We start from the raw sequence: 26,315 nt of genomic DNA, 5'->3' as shown, positions 1-26,315 counted from the left end.
CATGGCCGTACAGAGGATTTTTTTTAAAGTATTGGTGTGTACTGCAAGGTTCTGGAATCATCAAAATGATAAGAAATTTGGCCCAGTCTTGGTAAAGTTACAAGCAATGTACACAGAAAGATGTATATGGTACTACGCGATATCTATCCAGTCCGCGCATATTTTTTTTTACACAACTGTTTAGCCACTTCAGTCAAATATACTGTGCAAACGACTAGAGACAGAGTCTAGCATTACCCTTAGCAGTGTTACACATTGTACATACTCGTTATTTGTTTCGGGTTAAATCTATCCTCTCTTCTCTTTCATTATGTATTTCTGTGTTCTCCTTCAATATATCCTCTTTTCTTTTGTCATGTATTTCTATTTTTTCTTCAAGCTATCCTTTTTCTCCTTCGTTATATATTTCTTTGTTTTTCCACAATCTATCCCCAAGTTCTCCTTCGTTATGTAATTCTTTTGTTCTCCTTCATTCTAACCTCTTCTCTTTTGTTTCATGTATTTCTTTGTTTCTCCTTCAATCTATTCTTTTCTCCTTCGTCATCTATTTCTTTGTTTTAATCTGATAGATTTCCTTTCTCCTTTTTTACGTATTTCCCCATTTTTCCTTAGTCTATGATCCTCTTAGCCCTTCAATTATTTATTTCTATGTTCTTCCTTTGACTTATCCTCTTCTCTTTACTTATGTATTTCCTTGTTTTTCCTTCTCCATATCCTCTCCACTATTCTTGTTTTTCCCTTTCAATAATTTTCCCTTCCCTGGATGTACGTGCTTGCACATATAGTGCGCTGACGACTTAGACTCTTTCACCAGAGCACGTCTTGGAACTTTTTCGCGAAAATGGCAAAACAGTTGTGTAAAAAAAATATGCGGCGCATCCAGTCCAAATAGATTTAATAATTTACCTAATATATCATTAGTAGGCGGTTTCCCCAGCAAAATTTGTATCATCAACCGGGATCATCACGTATTAGTCAAAGCATATTCTATCACATGATTGGCAATAAGAGCTTCCATTTAGTTTTTTGACAGGGGGGCGTTTCCAAAACTGGTCTATACCTTTAAGAACTGATCAGATTCTGAACTAAGTCTAGCTCTACCAGTCTATGTCTACATCAAATCAGCTTAGTACAGCCTTTGCAGCATGCCCTTTGCCTAGTCTCACTGTGCAGACACTGTTACGCACAGCAACTGGCAAGGTTCTGTGTCTGCAAACTATCAGGTCATCTGCCTAGTACAACTCGTGTGAGTCAAAAAAAAGTTTACACCTAGAAAATTGCTAATTATTTAAAATCATCTATCAATAGTAAATTATTATAGATCTTATGAAAGAATGTTTTATCCCAAATCATTTGGTATCATTTTTGTGTGGTGCGTATTCACGCTTGGATGAACCGGAGGCATTGTTTGCGAGAGTGCAAAAATCGACTTGCGTCAAAGTGATGCCTACAGCATGTATATTATGTATTAGCGGAGTGAGAGAATGAATTGAATGTATCAAATGAAATGCATTGCATATGCTTTTTGGAGAAGCAAAGTCACACACACGAGCACAAATGTTCGTTGATATTCGATATTGATATGTGTGGCATGATTAATTTTGTTAGGGATATTATATGGATCTGCAAAGACCGTATTAATACCCAAATCCCGATTGTTTTATTCAAACATCACACGAGCAACTTTCTAGATGAAAACTTTTGTTGTATACCTTAACTTTGTCAGAGGCAATATTTTCTTACTCTTTCTCTCTAACTCTCTGAACCTCTCTATACCCCCTATCTCACCCTCTCTCTCTCTCTCCTTCTCCCTCCTCCCCTTCTTTCTTTCTCTTTCTCTCTCTCCCCTCCTTCTCTTTCTCTCTCTCTCTTTATATATCCCTTTTTAATAGTTCTCTGGGACTGTTGTAGACTATGTTGATCCGTAGATCATCTGAGGCGACCTCTGCACCGGATGAGGAAAGAAAGATCATGAGAGTTCAAAATAACAGGAAATAACACCCACCTCGTATTTGGCCTTGACCTACTTTGTGAAAATATGGGGAAATATCCCGAAAAATTTGGTATCATTTTTGTGTAATATGTGTTCACGCTTGAATGAACAGGAGGCATTGTTTGCGGGAGTGCAAAAATTGACTTGCGCCAAAGTATTAAAGTGAGAGAATTAATTGAATGTATCAAATGAGATGCATTGCATATGCTTTTTGCATCAGCAAAGTCACACACACATACACACGCGCACAAATGTTCTTTGATATTTTATATCTTATATGTGTGGCATGATTAATTTTGTTAGGGATTTTATTTGGATCTGCAAAGACCGAATTAATACCGAAATCCCTAATTGTTTTATTCAAACATCACATTAGACGTTTGGCGCAAGTTAATTGTTGCACTCTCTTAAACAATGTCTCCTGGTCATCCAAGCGTTAACGCGTACCACACAAAATGATACCAAATAATTTGGGATGAAACACTCTTTCATAAGATGTATAATTATTCCCTGAAGATGATTTTTAAAATAATTAGCAATTTCCTAGGTGTATACTTTTTTGGACTCACATTGTTTATATTTTTTCCTTTCTTTCTGTATGGATTTTTTTCGCTTTATATCTCATGAATGACATGGTTGATGATAATGTCATTGACATTTTTACGACATGTGCCATATGAATGATTATTTTTTCCCTTTTATCTTTCTTTTCCTATCTTTCTTTCTTTTCCTATCTTTCTTTCTTTTTTCTTTTTCCTTTTGTTTAGACTCCTAAGGGAGGGGGCATAGGCCGGCTGTGCCTCCGCCTGAATCCGCGCCCGTTGACAGGGGCAAACTTGTGCATCTTTACTTCGATTTAGGGTTCGGCCAGAGGGAAACATTGTATTTCGCTTCATGGAAACGCCGGATACTGTTAAGGAGGCGAGTTAGCTCAGTCGGTAAAGCGTCTGCCTGTCGAACCAAAGATCCCGGGTTCGACTGCCATTCAGGCGGATGACTGAAGTCTGCGTTGTGTGTTAACGTGCCCCTTCCCTTGTTCATAGACGCAGGTTATGTCAAGTGGAAAACACTCCGTCCCTCGGATATGATGTTAAATGGAGGCCCCGTGTACAGGAGAGTCACCACCATTGCACGTTAAGAACCCATTGCACTATTCGTATAAGAGAAGGGGGAAACCCCGGTGTAATGGTCCACCTGCATACCCCAACCAGGCCGAGTATACGGCATCTGCAAGAATCTTCAGTATTGAAGGAGGCAGATTATCTTGAAGAAGAAGAAGAACATAAATTCAACCGCTTATATAACCGTTTATGAATAAATATCCCCTGGTTTCAAATACGGGACATAAATTAATATTTTTCAAATGCTAACATTACAAAAATAATTACAAACTCATTATTCCCTTATATCGTGATGCAGGGAGAAAAGAAGAAGAGGACACGCAGTGACTCATTATGCAAATATTAATACAACAAAATTGCTGGAGTTTGTGGATGTTTGTATAATATCGGGTAATGCAGGAAGAAGAATAATAAAAATACAGGTTTGGCTAAGTGGTATTTCCTTAATGTTAAGATTTAACAAAATAATGATATACTGTTTTCCCCCTTAATTAGTAATGCAGGAAGAAGAAGAAGAAGAAAAATACAGCTTTGGCTATAAAGTGGTCATGAAAAATTATAATTAATTGTTTTCCTTGATGCATCCCTTTAACACCGCTCAAGCAATGAATGGTTTATCATTAAAATGCTAATATGAAAACGAGACGTTAATTCTTTGAATCGGCCTTCGTCATATCCTGTCAAAGGAGGAAATTTATTAATGCGATTGTATTGATTGATTTCAATTTACGTGAAGTAACGGACCTTTGTAATCCTATAAGAAGAAAGAAACCCGGACATAGAAAAATATCCGATAGATTCATAAACTCTGGTGCGATCCATTTCAAGCATGCCAAATAAAAACATCCCTTTAGTAGTTATGACTTTAGAATGATCAATCATTAGCAGAAATTAAGAGCGGACAAAATATAAACTTGATTTTAAACAAATATTTGACGTGTAGTCAGAAAATGCTATTAATTATTATTTTCTTAATGCTGACATTAAAAAAAATTACATACTATTTTTTCCTTATTTCCGGTATATCATAATGCAGGAAGAAGAAAAATACAGCTTTGGCTAAGTGGTCATGAAACAATTTTATTATTTTCCTTGGGGCATCCCTTTTACACCAATCAAGCAGTAAATGGTTCGTCATCAAAAGGATACAATGAAAACGTGCCGTTCATTCTTTGAATCAGCCTTCATTATATCCTGTCAAAGGAGGAAGTTTATAAATGCGATTGAGTTGAATGATTTCAATTTACGACAAGTAAACGGACCTTTGTGTAATTATAAATCTAGGATTGTTTTTAAGCTGTCCAGATTCGCTGATCATCACCTGATTTTGAATTATGTGCGGTCATTGTAAAAACCACTTTCTCAGAATTAATTATCGTGATATGATTGTTAGGCTGCTTAAAAGCGAAAACTCCAAACTCCGTTAAAGGGGGTGTAGCATGGCAAATACTACTTAACGCCATCTACAACTTCTTTTGGACAACTGCAAGTAACTAATGGACTTGATTAACGGTCAGCGCGCGCTAAAGCGTTCACGAAACAGACCGAAGTTCTCCTCATGCACGATTCGGTTTTACGTATGTTGCACGCACGTGAATACTGCGGTCCCGTCGTCCGAAGTCGTTAAGCGTTGGTCACAACCCACCGTTCGTGTTTTTAGTCCGTACGGTTTTTGGGGAGGCCACGGCTGCCACGTTTTTCTGAACACGTAGGGAGGGAGTGGCAAAGGTAGGGAGGTAGTACCGGCAACCTACGTCACACGCACGGTGTAAGTACGTGGCCCGCACGCCACGCCTGGTCGTGAGCGGTTGCGTGCATCGTACGTTGCTCACGTGGTAAGTGCGTTGTACGTGCTTACAGCGTACGGTCTCTTTGCGTTTGCCACGTTATCGTTCGGAGGCCGTACTTACACGTGCTGCCCTCGTACGGTGTCCTGACTCGCACGTCGTAAGTGCGTGCACGTGCGATGAACTCGGTGAGTTTTTCCGCCCGATGTCGGGGTATATATAGGACAACATTCCGATGTTCTCCAGAATTTCCAGCTGCTGCTGCCTCAAGATGCCGCCCATTCCACCGCAGAGACTATATACTGCATAAATCAGTGCACACAATGTGCGTTGTAAGTGCGGAGCACGTGCTTATTCGGTACGGTCCACGTGAGTTCTGCGTGCTCATTGGACAGTTGAACTGGGGAAGTGGCGAGTAAGCACGGACCACGCACTTATCACGTGCGCAGCACGCACGTACTTAGTGCGCCTTCCGTAGAGCAAGTGACCGTGGGTAACAAATTTTAAAAACGCACGGAGTCAGTGCGTTGTGCGCTCGTTGGCAGTACCGGGCACGCACGTCACACGCACTGGGGTTAATCGGTAGCCCGACCGCAGCCCGAACGCAGCGAAAGTTCCTCGTGCACTAAAAGTGCTACGGTGTGTCTGCGTGCTCCCAAATCCGTACGGAGGCGGTACTCACCACGTACGGATACCCAAATTTTGCCCACGTTTTTGCACGTAGACAGCACGCACATGCAAGTACGGCGGGTTGTGACCACCGCAATACCCGATCGGCCACGAGTCAGGCCACGGGAAAGACACGTAGAATCGTCATGCTACACCCCTTTTAAAGTATGAGGTACTCACATATTTAGAGATACGGGGTGTGCCGCTCTAATGGGTCACTTTTTCACCCAAAATCCCTAAACATAAAATATACTGGTCCATTTTTTTCAAAATTTCCCAAATGTTCAGGTGTTTGCATGCCAAATACAACCGAAAATTGAGAAATCGAGAAAAGTCGAGGCTTGAGCGGCACATCCCCGTCAAAACAAAGTACTGAGTACCCCCCCCCCCCCCCCCCCCCCTCGGAGTAAAACCCGCCGCCGAAGTTTCTGAAAAAAAAGTTCACTTCAGCAAACGGGCATCGAGGGCGTATCGTACGTGTTATCGGCGCGAGCGGATGGCCGATGAGGAACTGACCAGTGTACAGGAGTCTATGCATCACAGTTTCTCATTACAGTTATAGTATTAGTACATTTCATGGAAAGGGGACAAATACCACTTCCAATATGAAATATAACATCAACATTTTGCTATTTTGGTGCCTGCTCCTTATTTATGTTAGTCATCAGCTTCAAGTGAGGGATGACTGTAATACTTACATAGTCCTAATAGTCATAATGAATGCAGTGATACCAAACTCTCTCTCTCTCTCCTCTCCCTTTCTCTCTCTCTCTCTCTCTCTCTCTCCTCTCTCTCTCTCTCTCTCTTCTCTCTCTCTCTCCCTCTCTCTCCCTCCCTCCTTTAGAGGGGCTAAAGATCTACATTTATACTTATTTTTTTTTAAAAATTATTTCGACGTTTTTAAACTCTTTTCTTACCCTAAAAAATAAAAATGAAAATAATCAAAACCAAAATATCTATACCATCCATAAAGATTCTGAGGGGGATGGGGATAGGTCTACACAAAGAAATCTTGCCCGAGATTGTCATCTCGCATGTCATGTTTATGTTTTACATGTGTATTTCATAATTTCACATACTTAAACAATTCAATTGAATTTTTGCCATGACATTTGTGGGGCTCCCAACACTTTAGAATGGCTTTAATCACCTGAAATTTTCACAGGCATTATTATTTCACCATAAAACAATCATGTGTATGTTTAGAACCAAAACGAGGTTTGAACAAATAAAAAAGAAAATGCAATAAATTTTCAATAATTCATTGCATTTTACCCCGGTCCCTAACATTAAAAAATCCTCTATGTGCCCATGCCTTGAGCCGTAAGGATGGTTTTATGTTAGGGACCGGGGGGCGGGGATTCAATGAATTATTGAAAATTTATTGCATTTTTTATTTTTTATTTTATTTGTGGGAACTGCCCCCTACCCTAGCCCCCACTGCGTACAGTCATGGTTCAGTGACAAAACAATGGCCTCGTAACTGTGAGGCCCCAGGATCAAAACCGTGTCGATGTGCTATATTAGTGCCCTTTTGTGGGGCATTAATCCTCATTACTGTCATTTGTGACTTAAGGGCGTAGGTCCCCTAGTTGATAAGCATAGTAGCATACACATGCTTTAGCTGTCACGCACAACAAACACTGGCAAATTATTATGCAATAAAATCTGAGAATCTATACTATTATCTAGATCTATTAGGAATAAATCATTGTCAAAATAATTCCATAAATTGGGGTAAAAATAAAATATTCCAAATATATGAACAACAGTGTATAGAATGGTACGCGTATATATGGTTTTGAGCTTTTTCTCATGTTTCTGAATGTATGTACTGAACAGATTATAAACAAAGCCCTTTTAAAACCCCTCTTAAGTGTTGGGAGCCCAACATTTGCCCTAAATATTATGGCAAAATTTAAATTAAATTACATAATGATGTGAAAGAGGTCGTCAATTAACATACACTTGAATGATTACACTGCAATGATTTATAAAACAAATATGTTGGAAGACGAGTATTGATGAAGGAAAGTCAAATTTAGGTTTTGTGTTGTACGCAGAAAACCCAAATTTAGTATTCTGGTAGCGATATACTTCTTTATTGCTTGCAGCGAGGAGCCATTGCGGTCTATTCGTTTTCAAACACTTTTTGTTTTAACAATCCTTGCAGAATTGTGCCTTAAATGACTTCCTTTTTCACATAATTACACAATTTAAGTGAAAAAAGCCATCAAATGTGTGGGCCTCCCAACAATTTAAAGAGGCTTTAAAGCTTGGCTGTAGCAAAGCAGCAGTTATTATTACATAGAAAGAGAGAAGAGGGAGAAAGGAAGAGAGTGAAATTTAAAAAATGGAGAGAGAGAGAAAGGAAAAGATAAACAGAGAGAGAAGGAAGGAAGGAAATGAGAGAGAAATGAGAGAGAGAAACACAGAAAGGGAGAGGAAGAGAAAGAGGGCGAAGGATAACGAGAGAAAGAGAAGGAGATGAGAGAGAGGAAGAGAGAGAGAGAGAGGTTACAGACGTGAGAGATATTAATAAAGAGAGGGAGAGAGAAAGAAAGAAAGCAGAGATAGAGGAGAAAGAAGATAACTAAAGCAATAACAAAATTCGTTACAAAATATGCGACAAGATGCATATTCTGTCGCGTATAGAGTTTCAGAACAAATTTTTTTAATTCTCGATGTCCCTTCCGGGTCACCTTCATGGTTCGCGTGTGTTGCGCTACAAATCACATGTGCTCCCCAAATGTTACGGTGTGCATCAGTGGGTATATAACGTATCCGCTGGAGTGAACTTATTCAGTAATAGGCGGTAGGTTACGGTGTAGCGAAAGTTATACTTTAGCATCTTAACATACGATGTCGAGCCAGGATACCTCCCAAACCCAGTACGATCGACCTGATGGTGTCACGATCTACCACGAGTCGACGTCAGTGGTGGCCGTCATCGAAGGTATCATCATTGTGGTTATCTTCCTCGGAGCGTTGGTCGCCAATCTAATCGCGATGGTGACGATTATTCGAGACAAGGTTCTGAGAAGGAACCTCCATAACTGGCTGATCCTGAACCTCATCATAAACGACCTTTGCTTTACAATGATGAACACATCATTCCTCATAGTATCCGTGTTCGACCAAGGCTATTTTCTCCTTCACAACCAAGCTGTGTGTCTTGTGAGTCTTTTTATATTTCGCATTCTTCGCAACCATTCTCATATTATTTTACCTTATTTCGATTTGGAATATTCAAGGAACTTCATACTTCTCATGAAAAGAATATGTAATACTTTTGGGGTAAATCTATTTAGTTTTATAGTTGGTATTTCACATACCAAAATCACAAATCTAATACGGATCCTCGCCTACTCAAAAAGAAAAGTATCACTCGATCGTTAAAACTCCATTGAATATGAACCTTTCAGAAATCAAGCAGTCCTGAAATAGTTGCTCCATACATAAACGGGGGATTTGTGCTGTAACTGCCAATCGGCAATCATTAATAAATCATCAATATTTTATGATATTTTTTTGTTTATACAGGGTTGCATAACTTGCATGGCAAATTATTTGGGTAATAGTTGCCGTGTGAGATAGTCACATAATTTTATAGATTATACTTGTTGGCGAATCATCACATACAAAATAATCCCCGTGTGATGGTCTTGGCATGTTTTGTCGAAAAGCTGATATTCTACTGGATATGAAATATTAATGCAATCTCATTTATCATTGTGTGCAGATTCACGGGAACGTTCTTTTTGCCTTCGGGAACTTTGCTACAATCGTGGCCATCTCCGTAGACCGCTACTTGGCCGTAGTCTGGTCGGCCCGCTTCCCTCCTTCCAAATCAAGAACCATCGTCTTTATCGTGTTCTGTTGGGTCGCCGCCATTGGATCCTCCTTTCCCTCCTTATTTGGAGTCGTCTCTGCGATCAAGTATCAGAAGATTTCCCACAGCTGCTCTCCAGAGTGGCAGGAAGACTGTTTCTATTACGTCATCCTCAACGTTATCATCTTTGTAGTCATCGTACCTGCCATGGTTTTCTGCTATGTTGGTGTGTTCTTGAGCGTGTGGCGTCAACAACGGTTGCTTAGGTCCTACGCCAGCGCGAAACCTAGTATCGAGACCAACGTATGTTCCGTAACAGACAACGACGACGACGACCAAGACCGTGTGACCCATGCTGACAATGACATGCCAATGGATGACATGGACCAGTCGAGTGAAGGGCCTACCTGCTCGGATCTTACCCCAGAGCCTATGGACTACACCAAGTCTTCAATCACCGAGGAAACTGACGCTGAACATGCTGAAGGAGGAAACGAGGGAAATAAGGCTATTCAACGCAAAAATATGATGACAGGAATCAAGAAAAAAGGCCATAGGTCCATGCAGAAGAAACTCAACATTGAAAAAAGAGTTGCCCTGACTGGTAAGTACTTCCTGTATTGGAATCTCTTACGTTTGTAGAAATGTTTAATCTTGCGCAAATCGCAATCCTTATTTGACTGTATTACCACAAATGCAAGGTTTTAACATGACAGAATGTATTAATTCTCATTGCTCCCCTCTCAAATATTGTACATTAACTTATTGGCGTTTTAAGGATGCAAAGTTTTTCTATTAGCAAAATGCGAAACATCTTTTTGCCCCTCTCACCCCCCCCCCCCCCACCCCCGTCGTTTGGGAACGACTTATCGTTTCTGCAACTTCATAATACTTTAGCCTAAGCCCTAAGGTTATTTCATGTCGTGATGAACCGACATAGGTCATCATTAGCTCAGCCTAAACCCCTCCCCTAAATTCACACCTCTGTATTGTCTTCTCTTTAATTTTCTGTAAACATATTTAACAGAATCCCTCATCATATTGAGTGTTTAATAATAAAGAAATAATGTTACCATCTGGCTTATGTTCCTTGTTCATATGTTTTATATGATTTCCATCCAACACTTTTTTTTCCAACAGTGTCTGTTTTTGGGTTGTTGTCTTTCTTATCAGGAACCCTACTTGTGCTAACCACCTTGGTCTGTTGGTCACCGTACTGCATCGTTAACTCGTGTCTCCTATCCATCAACATCCCCCATTGGATGGGCGTGGCCACGGTGTGGCTAGGGTACTCCAACTCCCTATTTGACCCTCTAATCTACACGTTCATGAATAGACGAATAGCAGCCCGTTACCGGGGCATGTTAAGCCGTTGGTGGATCGGACTGAATACAGTGATTAAATGCAACTCCGGAGAAGAATGATTTTTTTCCCCATGAAAAGCATAACCATTTCGCCGTGAAACTCGGCGAATGGCATGATATATTTATTGATTTATGCCTAGGTCACATTTGCTCTACGGCTAGGATTCGGCGGCCGTACGCCCCCAAAATCGAGAGATACTTGCGGTGGCCGCGGAGAATCTGCTGTTGCCTCAGGGTCACTCTAGGGCGTATCCCTATCTGTACAGACCGTACGGGTCGCCGTGGGATTAAAACGCGGAGTTATAAATGTTTTCATTTCTAGGTTCGCGGTAGCGATTAGACACGCTGTAGTCATGCCGTAGAGCGGTTCCACGGCGACCGTACGTCGGGTGTACGGTGGCCTTGCGTTTTATATACTCCAGGGGTAAAGCGGTAGCATCAGTCTGGGGACGGTCGCCGTATGATCCCCCTTCGGTCGCCCTGCAGGCACCTTGTGGCTACCTTGCATCTACCATAGTATTTGTCAAAAATCTACGGCCGCCGCAGGGACGCCCCTAGGCGTAATAACTTCAAAGGCCGTACGGGAGCCGCAGATTTTCTGTCTCCACAAATTCAAAAATACGCCGAGCGGCTAACCTAACATAATTATGTGACCGCTACCGTATGTGACCGTGGGAATGCTGTGGCGGCCCTATAATTGCCATTGGCCGTATATATTTTTGACCAAATGGCCGCCGCGGCAAATGTGACCTAGGCATTAAAGATGAAGTTGACTTCTTGTCATGCGATTGCATTGTGAAAGTAACGGGGTGGAATCGACCAGAAAAGGTTGAACATCTAGCACATAGTATTGGTGTATACTGCAAGGTTCTGGAATCATCAAAATGATAAGAACTTTGGCCATGTCTTGGTAAAGTTACAAACACTGTTCACATAAACATGTATATTGGACTACACGAACACGTGGTGTAAAATTCCGTCCCGATTTTACGATGTTACATGACATATTTAGAATATGAAGGCATCTGAAGAGCCATGCTTTTCAGGGAACATGTTTTATCTGATGTTCTTCCACACTTGCATAATAACAATGATAACGCTCACAAATTATTTTTCACCTCTTCCCAGACCTCAACCTTCTCTTTAAGGCTTGTTCAGATATGGAGCGGAAAGCCGCCGCAAAAATATACCATATCTTGTTTTTATACTCCACGACAAATCTACTAATATATTGATTGGTCCAGAACTCGTGACGTAACAGTACTTGCGAGGATCGTAATTGTTATATTACCCAACCGGTCATCCTCGCAAGTGCTGTTACGTCACGAAAATTCGTATATTTTTGTAACATGTATATCGCCCTAAATCCCAATTCACTACCAATTTCGAGGAAAACACAACATTTCGTAATTTGGGAGAATTACAATTTTTTTCTTCCCTTGACATTTTTTTTTCGTGAAATTTATTTCTTCCCTTTTAATTTTTTTTTCTCAATTTTTTTTTCTCAATTTTTTTTTAGTCAGTTTTTTCTCTAAATTCGGTTTGTCCTCGAAAATAGACGCCTCCCCCCCACCCCTAATGTTCACATCTAGTCATCTGATTGGTCGAAATTGGAGTCGTGATTTTACCCGTACCCGCAAAGAAATGAACTATGCCCGTTGGCCCGGGTAACGGGAAATAGTTAAATTTTGCTGAGATCCCCATTGATTTACGTGTAAAAAATGTCTTTGTGCGTGTGCAGATACCATACAGTGTGTGTGCGATTCAGGCAACTTTCCAGCGTAGATTAACAGACAGTGTCTCAGATTATTTGATTTTTTAACCGATCTTTACTCAAAAAAAGTATAATAATAAGGCAAGAATTCTTTGTAAACTATTTTGTGAATTCGGTTTATAAAAGATATTGACTGGCAGGGGTTGTAATATTATAGATATATGGACTGCTGTAATATTCGAGGCATACTGGCTCTCGGGGAAGTTACAACCTGCTATGACCCCTCGGCGCGACGCCCGCCACGGTGCGCTTCGGGGTCATAGCAGGATTTAATGTTCCCTTGAGCTATAGAAACAGCTATGCCTCTCATAGCAGTCAATATATCTATAATATTACATCCCCTGCCAGTCAATATCTTTATATGCAGTGTGAAAAAGGCGGGGGGGGGGTGTCCGGAGACTTAACAAAAAGTGAAGCCTTCTCTTTTGCCATAAACATCATAAAATGTACGATATTAATATTGTCCAAAACAAGTCTAAGAAGATTTAGGAAATATTGCTTGTAGAGTTCTTCAAATAGTTGTTTTAAATCAACTGTCCGGATACAAAACCTGTCTGGACACACAACGCCTAGGTATAAAAAGACGAAATTTTATTATGACCTTTTTTTGCGTGATAAAAAAGCATACATCATCACTGAACAACATTAAAAAACAATCAATAAGGAAGGGGGTGGTGGTGATCAAAATGAACATTCACAGTCAAGGGAGGGAGTACAAACTATCAAACTTGTCGCCGATAGATGAGAATTATATTCATCGTTGCCCCCACATCCCCCAGGGATTGGACACATCTAACATAGAGAACTCTTTGGTCCTGAGCTTTCGTCCTTTTTTTTCAGTAAGACATTTTTCCACAAAAATATTTTAACTAGGCAACAGGGTGTAAAAATATATTTGTGGTCTGTTTTAAAAAAAAAAGGGAAACGTAGTTTTAACATTTATTTGTATCACAAAAGAAGTAATGATAAACCATGCACGATGATTAGAAAAGTGTTTTTTTCTTCTGCGTTATGATCATGAGATAAATTTGAATGTTTGAAAGCTCGTGTCACTAATAGATAAGAATCATAAGTTGTTGAAATGGTCGCAATTATGATCTTGATGACAAAAATGTAATGTTGAATAAAATTTTACTTCGTATACGTTTAAATCGTCTAAATAACATGATTAAATTACTCTTCACTCAAGGGTGTAAGAGTGATCCAGTCTTCGACTTATTAATTCATATTTATCACGTATATACCATCTATTTCAATTAATTTTTCCGCTTTGCACTCAAATTAAATTCTATCACGATCAATTATACTTCTTTCTTCTAGTATACGGTTACTGTGCTCAACTTTAGAATACACGTTTTATTTTAAACCCAAGTTACGTTTTTAAAGAAGTTTGACTAGTTTTCGACTCTGGGATTCATCCAATATACGATTAATTAAACAAGAAATGTGAGGAGGCACGATGGCTCAGTGGTAGAGCAGTTGTCTCGTAACCGGGAGGTCCCGGGTTCGAATCCAAATCAGTGCGCTCGTGCTATTAGTAAGGGATTATTCTTCATTGCTAAGTTTCTCGGGGAGGACTTTAAGCCGTCTGTCCCCTGGTTGCTTACTTACAAGAATACGCAGTAGTCGGGTAAAGCAATCATCGATCACCATCATTGTCATTCAACTTTATGGATAGACAGTTGAACTATAAGTCATGATTATAGCCTTTACTGTTCAGAATTGAGATAATTATATTATTCTATTTTTGGTTTTCTGAAATGTACTATCGATTTACAGGAAATGATTATTATTATTACGAGAGCTTTTGGTTTCATTGAATGAAAGAGATGAAAAAGCAAAAGACACACTCCGAGTGTCAAAATATAAAATTGATTTGTAACAACAATTGATTTGGAGATCAAAACTACAGTCCCATCAAAACCCTGGTGGAAACCTCAGTATATCTTTTTTGACAGAGCACTTAATTTTGCCTCTTTCATAAACTATCACTTCCTTTCTTCATTGTTTTAAGTTGTTTTGATAGCAATGTTAGCAATGTGAGATTACGATTATTTCATTGCCTAATTCTATATGTCGGCCCCAATACAAATCAAGATCAAGCCCCAATACAAATCAAGATCTTATGCCCATACCCCTTGAACCCCGTATGGGCACCAATGGCGGATCCAGGAATTTCTTACCGGGGGGGGGGGGGGGGGTTACAAAATGCCATGGGGTGAAATATATGTAAAACGATGAAGCGACAGAACGAGGCTTTAACGGCGAGGGAGCGGAGCAATTTTATAACCAAATTAGACGCATTTTCAAGCACTTCCTGGAGTAATATGATGTAAAATTGCTTTCTCCTACCTCTTCCAAGAGTAGGGATCTTTTGCAATTTGAGAACCACATTTGGCGCATTAATGTCCATCGGCACTTCATGGAAAAAAGGAGGCCTTCTGATTGGTTAGAAGTTAGAGAAAAGTGACCTGTCACGTCGTGGGACGTTGTATAAATTATGCTTTGATGCCGCACAATGCACAAAGACGGTGGTCCGTTACTTCACCAGTATTACTTGCAAAAATTATCTCGAGTGTATAAACTGTGTCGTTATCAGGGGTGTCGCTACATCTTTTTCAGTGGGGGAGGGGGGGGGGGTGGTGGAGGGTGTAGAGGCCGCCGATTACCGACAAAACGAGCCACCAATATTATTACCGACAAATATAAAAATGCCAATGTCCAAATATCTACAAATTTAAGCCTTTAAACCCGGGGCCAGGAAATAAGTTATTCTTCAGTTTTTCCCCTCCCGCGCGAAGCGCGGAAGCTTTGACACTTCATTAAATTATTAGAGAAAGAAGACGATCCGTTGTACTGTTCTCGACTCTTAAAGCTTGTTTCGCCCCTCCGGCGCGCAAACTCGCGGAAGTTTATGACGTTTTATTTAATATTATTATTAGAGAAAGAAGACGATTCATTGTACCGTTGAACCGTTCTCGACTCTTAATCCTTGTCTGAATTCCGTTCCCCCCCCATTTCGCGAAAAGCGCGGAAGCTCTGACGTTTCAATAAATTATTACTATTAATCCTAATTGTTTGAATTCATTTTCGCCCATCCCGCCCAAAACGCGGAAGCTTTCAAGTTTCATTAAATTATTAGAGAAAGAAGACGAATCGTTTTATTATGTCTTTGTCTGAATTCAGTTCCCCCTCCCACGCGAAGCGCGGAAGCTTTGTCGTTTCATTTAATTATTACTCTTAATCCTTGTCTGAAATCATTTTTCGCGTTTCATTAATTAATAGAGAAAGATTAAAACGATTCGTTGTACCGTTCTCGACTCTTAATCCTAGTCTGAAATTAGTTGCACTCCCCCCCCCCCCTTCCCGCGCGGAGCGCGGAAGCTTTGCCGTTTCATTAAATTATAAGAGAAAGAAGACGATTCGTTGTACCGTTCTCTACTCTTAATCTTGTCTGAATTCAATTTCCTCCACGGGGCCCCTTAACGGTATATGTGCAGTGTTACATGATGTAAGTATGGAACGCTCGTTTGCAAATCTGTGCATGCTCAGTGGTGGGTAGCATGTTATCTCCCGGCAGTGCTTTGCACAGTAGCTTCTGGAAAGGAATTAGTGTTACTGTTAGTGGCCACTATAAGGCCCTTAGTGACTATAAACAAAAAAAATGCTCTTCCTGGCTATTTCGGAATGGGTTAGTTTGCAAGAAATAATGGAGAAACTAGCATTTTGTTGAAAATCATGTGATATCACGAACATTTATACATTACTTGTGAAAATAAGTCATGGTTAAATTTTTTTTTTTTTTTTTTTGGGGGGGGGGGGGGGGCTGGCGCCCCCAAGCCCCCCCCCCACCAGTACGCCAGTTAATAAATGGTTAATCATTAAAGGTAAAGACCAGTATTGGAAACGCCCCAATTTCAAAAAATGAAATGGAAGCTCTCATTACCAATCATGTGAAAGAATATGTTTTGACTAATACATGATGATAAAAAATTTGCCGGGAAACCGCCTACTAATTCATATATTTGGTAAATTTGTTTCTCTCATGGTCTGTGAGAGATATAGGGTAGTCCCATATACATCTTTCTGTGTATAGTGCTTGTAACTTTACGAAGAATGGGCCAAATTTCTTATCATTTTGATGAATCCAGAACCTTTCAGATGCTAGATGCTAGATGATCAACCTTTTCTGATCGATTCCACAACGTTTCTTTCACAATGCAATCGCATGACCATAACTGGTCTTTACCTTTAAAAGGCTACAATGAAAGCGAAACGTTGATTCTTTGAATCGGCCTCCATCATATCCTGTCTAGGTAAAAAGTAAACAATGCGATTGAATTGATTAGTTTCAACTTACGTAAAGTAACGGACCTTTGAATAATGATAAATATAGAGTAATGCAGAAAGAAGAAGAAGAAAAATACAGCTCTGGCTTAGTGGTATTTCCTTAATGTAAATATTGTTTTTAAAATGATAAATTATTTATTCCTTTATTCTCTTACATTACAATTTTCAGTAATAGGTGTTACTGAAACTTGCTTGAGTGACAACTTACCACCTATATATAATATCAATGATTATTCACTTATACGCTCTGATAGACAATCTGGTTGAGGTAGTGGAGTTGCAATGTATATATCTAATTTGTTGTCGTATAAAATAAGATGTATACTTGATGGGTGATTTTAATATAGACCTGTTGAACTCGGATAATAATTATTATAATAATTTTGTGAATATTTTACAAGCGAATTCTTTCATTGGATCCATTGATAAACCTACACGAATTACGCAGAGCACATCAACTTTAATAGACAATATTTTTACGAATATTGTTACTGAATATATGAATGCTGGTCTAGTTTACATTGAAATATCTGATCACATTCCTATATTTCTTATTTGTAATAATGATCTCATGTCAAACAAAAGGAAATATCAATGTCTTATAAATTTCAAACGGAAAATATATTATCTTTAAATAATGATTTAATGATGGAAACATGGAATGATGTAACTATCTTGTAGTGAAAGAGATATTGCATATGGACTATTTTGGAAAATATTTTCTGCCTACTCTGATAGATGTATTCCGAAGACTAAACAAAATATAAATAAAAGAAAACCACAAAATCCATGGATAACGAAGGGAATTTTTCGTTCGCTTAAGAAACGAAATATATTGTACAAACGTAGTCTCCGACATCCAAGTAACGAGAATAAATACGAATATAAATATTATAGGAATAAATTAATAATAAGAAGTAGACTATCTCGTAAAATGTACTATGTACAAAAATTTGAAAATGCTAACGGCAATAGGGCATCTACCTGAAAAGTCATAAAAGAAACTCTTCGAAAGCAAAAGACCAAGTCAAAAATTAATAACAATGATGGTCAGACAATATCAGACTCTAAAGATATAGCAGATTGTTTTAATAAGTAGGCTATTTCGTAAATGTAGGCCCTATTTAGGCATTGATTTTTTTTTGTAGTCATGATGCGATGAGTACGCACTTTTTAAAACAAATAGCAGGAAGTATCGTAACGCCTCTAGTACATATTTGTAATTTATCACTTACAACAGGAGTCTTTACGGACTCACTGAAAGTAGCAAAAGTAATTCCAATATACAATAAAGACGACTCTTCTCTAGTTTCAAATTACCGACCTGTTTCTATCTTACCAAGTATTTCTAAAGTCTTAGAAAGACTGATGTATAATAGACTGTATGATTTTCTTACAAAAAATGAACTGTTGTTTGAAAATCAATATGGTTTTAGAAAATTTCATTCAACGGAGTTAGCATTGTTACAATTATTTGATAGAGTGTCAAATGCCTTAGCTGATCATAAGCATGTTATGGAGTATTCATGGATCTGAGCAAGGCATTTGACACTCTTGACCATACAATACTTATACGTAAATTGGAATACTATGGATTGAGGGGTGTTGCTATACAATCGTTTAAAAATTATTAAACAGATAGCAAACAACATGAATGTTATGATTCAAATGAATCATAATTATTATCTATAACATGTAGAGTGTCACAAGGGTCAATCCTCGGCCCTTTGTTATTTTTGAAATATGTAAATGATATTTATATTTCATCAAATGCACTACAGTATAGTTTATTCGAATATGACACCAAAGCGTTTTGTTCCAATTCAGATTTTCAGATCCTTTTAAGAAATATTAACGCTGAATTACCAAAATTATCAAAATGGTTTAGAAGTAATAAACTGTCTCTTAATTTAAAGAAAACAAGTCAACGCAAAGCGTAGCATCCCCTCGCAGGGTACAAATGGCCTATATACGTCAGAACAAGTACCTCAATTGGACTATATTATATTACTAGGCAAGGAAGTTAACCACATTTTCACATATTATAATTAGGTGTTTTTGCATATTTAATGAGCTATGACCTTTCACCTTTGACCTACATACTCAGAAATCGAACTTAGGCTGTGCATTTTTTTTTATACCATGTACCTTCATATTATATTTCATTAAAATTCATCAAACATTACTCAAGTTATCGAATGGAAACCAGATTCGCATATTTAATGAGCTATGACCTTTGACCTACATACTCGGAAACTGAACTAAGGCTTTATTTTGATACCATGCACCTTCATATCCAATTTCATTAAAATGCGTCAAACATTACTGAAGTTATCAAGAATGCATCAAGTCTTTGGTCTTCTTTGTGCATGGCTGATCGTCAACGAAACGGAGTTAAGTCTTTTGTCAACTCCGTTTGTTGCTACGGCAGACAGCCAGTGGAACGGATTCGTTTAATAAAATTATGGAATGCGAGCATTACTTTAAACAAACCGAACTTTGTTATTCCTGCATGGCTCATTTTTTCCTGATTGAGGTGTCATATGAAAGGGCAGAAAATGAACTTTCTAGAAATGTGATTTTCTCTTTGAAATTCAGATACCGTTCGCCAAATGACTTTTTGGTACCCTTTCTCCAAATTGTTTTTAATCACTCATGCGTGATTTAATGCATCATACGAGTTGCATCAAATGATCGAAAGAAGAGGATCTAAGCTTTACAAATAATATGTGTCATTTATGAATTATATTAATTGTGATTAAGTTATGATAAAACATCGATAATTCTCGGTTTCGTTTTTTCTGAGGAGCACGGTATGTGCGTACATTAAGAAGAAGAAGAAAGAAAACAAGGACCTACCATTAACTATCCGCAGGTACATGTATAACATATGTATATGCACACACTACCCATAATCACACACAAACACACACGAGCAATACAACGAGTAGGGATAGTTCAGAATGAAAATGAGAAGAAAGAGAAGAGATGAGAAAGAGAAGGAGAAGAAATGAAAGGGGTGCACTGCAAAAACCAGGGTGTTAAATTTCTATCACCAGCACGAAAAAAAACACCAACACCCTTGGTGTTAATTTCACGTCCGTTCAACACCAACAGAGTGTCGAAATATTTAATTACAGGTTGATGTTCCGAGCCATGGTGTTATGGTGTTGTACTTGTGCATGCGCATAAGTTAGTGGATTCTAGCAAAATCATTGGACGACAGTTTTCATAATGATATGACGTCGTATCGTGCATGCGCATGAGCGAGCTAGCTGTCAAGAATCTCTTCGGGATATTTAGTCAAGGTCTGAATATCCTATTTCATCAGCGCAATCATGCTGTTAAGTGTGAAAATTCGTTCTGCAGACAGAAAAGTTAGAAAATTGTTACCACTAAATCCAACAGACATCGCAGGATTCTTTGAATTGAGTGTTAAATCATTGGTATTGATTTTAACAAAAATATCAGGATTAAATTCTACACACCACTTGTGTGGAAAGAAATGGTGTTCGATTTTTTAAAACCAAAAATAGAATTGAACTTTAACACCAAGTTGAAATAATGGTGTTAGATTTTAACACCAAAGGCGAAATTACTTCAATAATCAAAACCAAGAGTGGAATTGAACTGTTTAATTCCAAACCCTCGTGTTAAATAACACCAGCTGGTGTTTTCCGATGTAGATACCCATGGTGTTGAATTTAACACCCTTGTTTTTGCAGTGTGGGAATGAGAAAGAGAAGAAAGGAAAAAGGTGAGAATGAGAAAGATATTAAAGGGTCTACTTAGTCATGGATGACATTGTTTAAAAATTTAACGTTTGAATAGATTTTAAAAACGAGAAAATGTTGTGCTGTAAATTGAATTCCATTAATTCATGTAATCCTGTAGAATGGATAGAACGGGTTAGTTGAAAGGGTAATGGGAATACAAAGATGATCACATGTACGAGTGTGATACGTATAGAATGAAGAATTAGTTCTTAACATATTCGAAAGGTACTGGGAGAATTTCTTTGTGATACTTAATCATGAATACTGATATATTAAGTTTCAATAGTTCAGACTCTGGGAGAACTTTTAGTTTAACAAATAGTGGTAGACTAGGACTACGAAATTCACTCTTATGTATCAGTCGTATTGCACGTTTTTGTAAAATATATAGTTTATCAATGTAGATTGATGGGTATAAAATATCTGAGTTTGGATAAAACCCCCCACTCAGTGTTATTTAGGGTACGCATATGCATGTTCCCTCTCTTTAAAAGCACCCCCTATCACCGGTGTGTAAAATCAGTACCAGCCGGACTTTGTTGCGTAAACAGTACCCCTTTACCAGAGATTTTGGGAACACGTCTGCAGTCCCTCCGACTCCGGAGTGGGATAGGGGGGGGCGGCTTTCTTCTTTTTCTTTTCTCCTTTTATCTCTCTCTCTCTCTCTCTCTCTGTTTCTTTTCTCTTCTCTTTTCTTTTCTCTTCTCCTTTCTTTTCTCTTCTCCTTATTTTCTTTTCTCCTCTCTTTTTTCTCTTCTTTTCTTCCTCTTTTTTTCATTCCCTTTTTTTTGCGCCGCCAATAGGGGGCCGCGGCCGTTTCGGCCCCCTGGATCCGCCACTGTTTATCAATGACATTTTGAAAACGGATGGTACTGATTCTCGATCAGCCAACTGTTGATATAAATATGAGGTGGTTCCAGTAAAAGAGTTTAAATGGAACACTTTACATGAATGATTTATTGCTGAAATTCCAAATCGTTGATGTTAAACATTATACATTTTGTTACAGCAGTGAAGAGATAATTATGCAAGTGTTGTAACTGCCCATTTGCAAGCATAAAATGGTAAAAACTTGAGCAATGGTTTTTCAGTAAGACCAACAAAATAGTCAAACTCACAAAACCAAATAAGTTGTTTGGCTTGAAAGGAGGTCATCAGGACGCTATTAATTGTATCTTAATTATTGTAAGAAAAGAAATATGATAAACTTATTATGATATGGAAAGATATACAGCAAAAACAAATCTTAAAGAAAACAATTTCGTGAAAAATTACATTTTTACCAAATTTTTCTCATGTTTTTATATTAACAAAAAGATGTACACATTTTATTTTGTCAAGTTTAAAATCCTAAATGTCGCTGTGCGGCCGAGATTATATCGTAATATTTTATTGTTTGAATATTTATATGACAAGTCATGCAATAGAGCATGAATTGTATCGATCTTTTGTGAAAATGATAACCCTGTGGAAGGGTAAATAGAAAAGAAAAAATACAGCTTCGGCTAAGTGGTCATGACAATTCTAACTAGATATTTTCCGTAAGTCATCCCTTTAACATCAATCAAGAAATGAATTGTTTATCATCAAAAGGCTACAATGAAACCGAAACATTTATTACCTGAATCGACCTACGTCATATTCTGTACGTCAAAAGAGAAAGTTAAAAGTGCGATCGAATTGATTGGCTTCTATTTGAGTCAAGTAACGGACTGTTGTATAAATCTAGCATTGTTTTCAAGCTGTCCAGATTCGCTGATCATCATCTTTTATCATTTGAATAATAAACGGTTGCTGTTATCCTTCATTGTAAAGACCACTTTCTAAGAATGAATTCTCGTGATACGATGTCGAGTCAGGATACCTCCCCAACGCCGTACGATCGACGTGATGGTGTCACGATCTACCACGAGTCGACGTCAGTGGTGACCGTCATCGAAGGTATCACCATTGTCGGTATCTTCCTCGGAGCGTTGGTCGCCAATCTGATTGCGATGGTGACGATCCTTCGAGACAAGGTTCTGAGAAGGAACCTTCATAACTGGCTGATCCTGAGTCTCATCATAAACGACCTTGGCTTTACAATCATGAACATATCATTCCTCGTAGTAACCGTGTTCGACCAAGGCTATTTTCTCCTTCACAACAAAGCTGTGTGTTATGTAAGTCTTTTTCTAGTTTGCATTCTTCGCCACCTTTCTCATATACGATTTTAATATATTTCGATTTGGGATATTAAAGGAACGTTATACTTCTCATGAAAAGAACTTGTAATTGATACCGGAGTGTTGGCTCAGTCAGTAGAGCGTCCGCCTCACAACCGGGAGGGTCGTGGGTTCGAACCCCGGCCGCGTCATACCAAAAGACGTTAAAAGATGGGAGTTGTTGCTACCTTGTTTGGCGTTCAACAATAAGGGATAGAGCAACGTCGATCTGGCGCTGCTCAGTGGCTGCCGGGCTCACGATCAATTGGGCAAAAAGAATTTCCGTTTCGGTTTAATAAAATTTGGAGTGGACTATTAGGCTATTATTATTATTATTATTATTATTATTATTAATTGTTTTGTAAATCTATTTAGTTTCATAATTTGTATTTCGCATACCAAATCACAAATCTAATATCACTCCTCTCCTACTCAAAACAAAAAAGTATCACTCGATCGTTCTACTGGATATGAAACATTAATTTAATCTCATTTATCATTATTTGCAGGTTCAAGGTAACATTCTTTTTGCCTTAGGAAACTTTCTCACAGTGTTGGCCATCTCCGTGGATCGCTACTTGGCCGTAGTCTGGTCGACCCGCTTCCCTCCTTCCAAATCAAGATCCATCGTCTTTATCGTCTTCTGTTGGGTCGCCGCCATTGGATCCTCCTTTATACCCTTCTTATTCAGAGGCGTCTCTTCGATCAGCTATAAGACAATTTCCCACAGCTGCTCGCCAGATTTTCGGGAAAACTGCTTCTATGGCACCACCCGTAACGTCATTATCTTTCTAGTCATCGTACCTACGATGGTTTTATGCTATGTTGGTGTGTTCCTAAAAGTGTTGCGTCAACAACGGTTGCTTAGGTCCTACGCCGACGCGAAACCTAGTATCATGAGCAACGTATGTTCCGTTGAAGACAACGACGATGATGACCACGACCACGGCCAAGACCGTGTGACCCATGCTGACAATGACATGCCAATGGATGTCATTGACCAGTCGAATGAAGGACCTACCTGCTCGAATCTTACCCCAGAGCCTATGGACTACTCCCAGTCTTCAAACACCGAGGAACCTGACGCTGAACTTGCTGCAGGAGGAAACGAGGGAAGTAAGACTATTCAACAGGAAAATATGATGACAGGAATCAAGAAAAAAGATCACAGGTCTATGCAGAAGAAACTCAACGTTGACAAAAGAGTTGCCCTGACTGGTAAGTACTTCCTGTGTTGGAATCTCTTTAATAAAGTTTGTAGAAATGTTTAATTTTGTGAAAATCGTAATGTCAATTTCACTGTGTTACCACAAGTGTGTTTAACACGACAGAATATATAATGTTATCATTTACCTTCAGTTCCTTGTTACTTTTTTCAAACAGTGTCTGCTTTTCTCTTTTTCTTTACAGGAACCTTACTGGTGCTAACCACCTTGGTCTGTTGGTTACCGTACTGCATCGTCAACTCTTGTCTCCTATCCATCAACATCCCCCATTGGATGGGCGTGGTCACGGTGTGGCTGGCTTACTCCAACTCTCTATTCGACCCTCTTATCTACACGTTCATGAATAGACGAATTGCAGCCCGTTACCGGGACTTGTTCAGACGTTGGTCGATTGGATTGAATACATTGATTAGATGCAACTCTGGAGAAGCATGATTTTTGTTCTCAATAGAAAGAATATCAAATGTTCGCCGTGGAAACTCGGCAAAGGGCATGGTATTTTGATAAAGGCTTGTCCAGATACGGAGCGGAAAGCCGCCAAATATATATATATATAAATGTGTTTAGTGTCTGTTAAAAAGAAGGAAAAAATGCCAATAGGAAACGTAGTCTTTACATTTAATTTGTATCACAAGAGAAGTAATGATACACCATGCACGATAATTAGAAAACTGTTTTATCTTATGCGTTATTATCATGAGACGCCGAGTGAAATTTGAATGTTTGAAAGCTCATATCACGAATAGATAGGAATCCACAGTTGTCGAAATGGTCGTAATTAAAATGTAATGTTGAATAAATCTAGCTTTGTTTATGTTTTAATCGTCTAAATAACATGATTACATTACTCTATACTGAAGAGTGTAAGAGTGATCCAGTCTTCGATTTATTAATTCATACTTATTATATCATGTATCCACAATCTATTGCAATGAAATTTCTGCTTGCACCCAAATTATATTCTATCACAATCAATAGTACTTCTTTCTTCTAGTTTACGGTCACATGTGCTCAACATTAGAATACATGTATTATTTTAAACCTAAAGTTACGTTTTCTAAAGAAATTTTAATAAATAATAATAATATTTAAGATTTATATAGCGCTGGTATACAAGTACAGTTTCTAAGCGCTTTACAAAACAAATGAAATGAAAAGTACGGTTAAACTAAATATGTAATAAGGATCAACAAGAAACGTGAAATTACTTTAACTCGTTTTTTACTTAAGAGCTCTGGAATCCACCCAAAACAGTATTAATTAAACAAGATATGTGAGTAGGCGCGATGGCTCAGTGGTAGAGCAGTTGTCTCGGGAGGTCCCGGGTTCGAATCCAAATCGGTGCGCTAGTGCCATTTAGTAAGGGATTAATCTTCATTGCCAAGTTCCTCGGGGAGGGCTTAAAGCTGTCGCACAGTGGGTCAGGAACCAAAGTGCGCCAAAACTCATGTTTGGGGGTTTATTTTTTATAAATCCAGAGAAAATGTTTGGATTTCCAGGGATTTTCGCTTAAATTTTAATACCACCATTTTTTCTGACGTCTAAGCTTTAAGTTGATACCAAATTTGGCTGCCCGATCTTGCCCGTTGTTATGTTAGAGCCGATTTCCCTTGCCACATTGCCCCGAAAAATGTGTTTTTTTTTTAGGTCCGCGGCTGAATCATGAAGGATTCGCGGTCATAAATCACGGCGCGTGGGGGCGCGTGACACACGTTCTGACACCGCGGACCAAAATAAACACATTTTTCGGTGCAATGTTGCAAGGAAAACGGCTCTAACATAATAATGGGCAGAATCGGGCAGCCAAATCTGGTATCAACTTAAAGCTTAGACATCAGAGAAAATGTTGGTAATAAAATTTAAGCGGAAATTCCTGGAAATTCAAACATTTTCTCTGAATTTATAAAAGATAAATCCCCCCAAAATTAGTTTTGCGCACTTTGGTTCCTCCCTGGCCCACTGTGCGTCGGTTCCCCGGTTGCTAACTAACTAATCAATCACCATCATTATCATCAAACTTGGTGGAAAGACAGTTGATCTATAAAGTCATGATTATAGCCTATACTGTTTAGAATGGAGATAATTATATTATCCTATATTTTGTTTTCTGAAATGTACTATCGATTTACAGGAAATTATTATTATTTTTACGAGAGCTTTTGGTTTCATTGGATGAAAGAGATGAAAAGCAAAAGACACACTCCGACTGTTGAAATCTA

At 38.6% G+C, this 26,315-nt stretch overlaps 2 protein-coding genes across 2 annotated transcripts; both read left to right on the top strand.

Annotated features, from left to right (window-relative positions):
• The first annotated feature begins 8,432 nt into the window (after positions 1–8,432).
• Positions 8,433–10,826, top strand: LOC100888937 (5-hydroxytryptamine receptor 1-like). Its single transcript, XM_030985101.1, has 3 exons — positions 8,433–8,747; positions 9,313–10,006; positions 10,576–10,826. Exons 1-3 carry the CDS (start codon positions 8,433–8,435, stop codon positions 10,824–10,826), a joined length of 1,260 nt encoding a protein of 419 aa, XP_030840961.1.
• Positions 10,827–22,513: 11,687 nt separating this feature from the next.
• On the top strand, positions 22,514–24,531 carry LOC100888856 (5-hydroxytryptamine receptor 1-like). Its single transcript, XM_030985100.1, has 3 exons — positions 22,514–22,828; positions 23,380–24,088; positions 24,281–24,531. The coding sequence occupies exons 1-3, from the start codon at positions 22,514–22,516 to the stop codon at positions 24,529–24,531; spliced, it is 1,275 nt and encodes a 424-aa protein (XP_030840960.1).
• Positions 24,532–26,315: the final 1,784 nt, after the last annotated feature.

This window comes from Strongylocentrotus purpuratus, unplaced genomic scaffold (genome assembly GCF_000002235.5).
Source record: "Strongylocentrotus purpuratus isolate Spur 01 unplaced genomic scaffold, Spur_5.0 spur5_scaffold_14, whole genome shotgun sequence".
Classification (NCBI taxonomy): Eukaryota; Metazoa; Echinodermata; class Echinoidea; order Camarodonta; family Strongylocentrotidae; genus Strongylocentrotus; species Strongylocentrotus purpuratus.
This window is presented reverse-complemented; position numbering and strand designations above follow the sequence as displayed.

Coding starts and splice junctions, on each gene's coding strand:
- LOC100888937 (XM_030985101.1), top strand. CDS start 8,433: ATGTCGAGCCAGGATACCTCCCAAACCCAGTACGATCGACCTGATGGT. Junction 8,748..9,312: donor ACAACCAAGCTGTGTGTCTT/GTGAGTCTTTTT, acceptor CATTGTGTGCAG/ATTCACGGGAACGTTCTTTT. Junction 10,007..10,575: donor AAAAAGAGTTGCCCTGACTG/GTAAGTACTTCC, acceptor CTTTCTTATCAG/GAACCCTACTTGTGCTAACC.
- LOC100888856 (XM_030985100.1), top strand. CDS start 22,514: ATGTCGAGTCAGGATACCTCCCCAACGCCGTACGATCGACGTGATGGT. Junction 22,829..23,379: donor ACAACAAAGCTGTGTGTTAT/GTAAGTCTTTTT, acceptor CATTATTTGCAG/GTTCAAGGTAACATTCTTTT. Junction 24,089..24,280: donor CAAAAGAGTTGCCCTGACTG/GTAAGTACTTCC, acceptor TTTTCTTTACAG/GAACCTTACTGGTGCTAACC.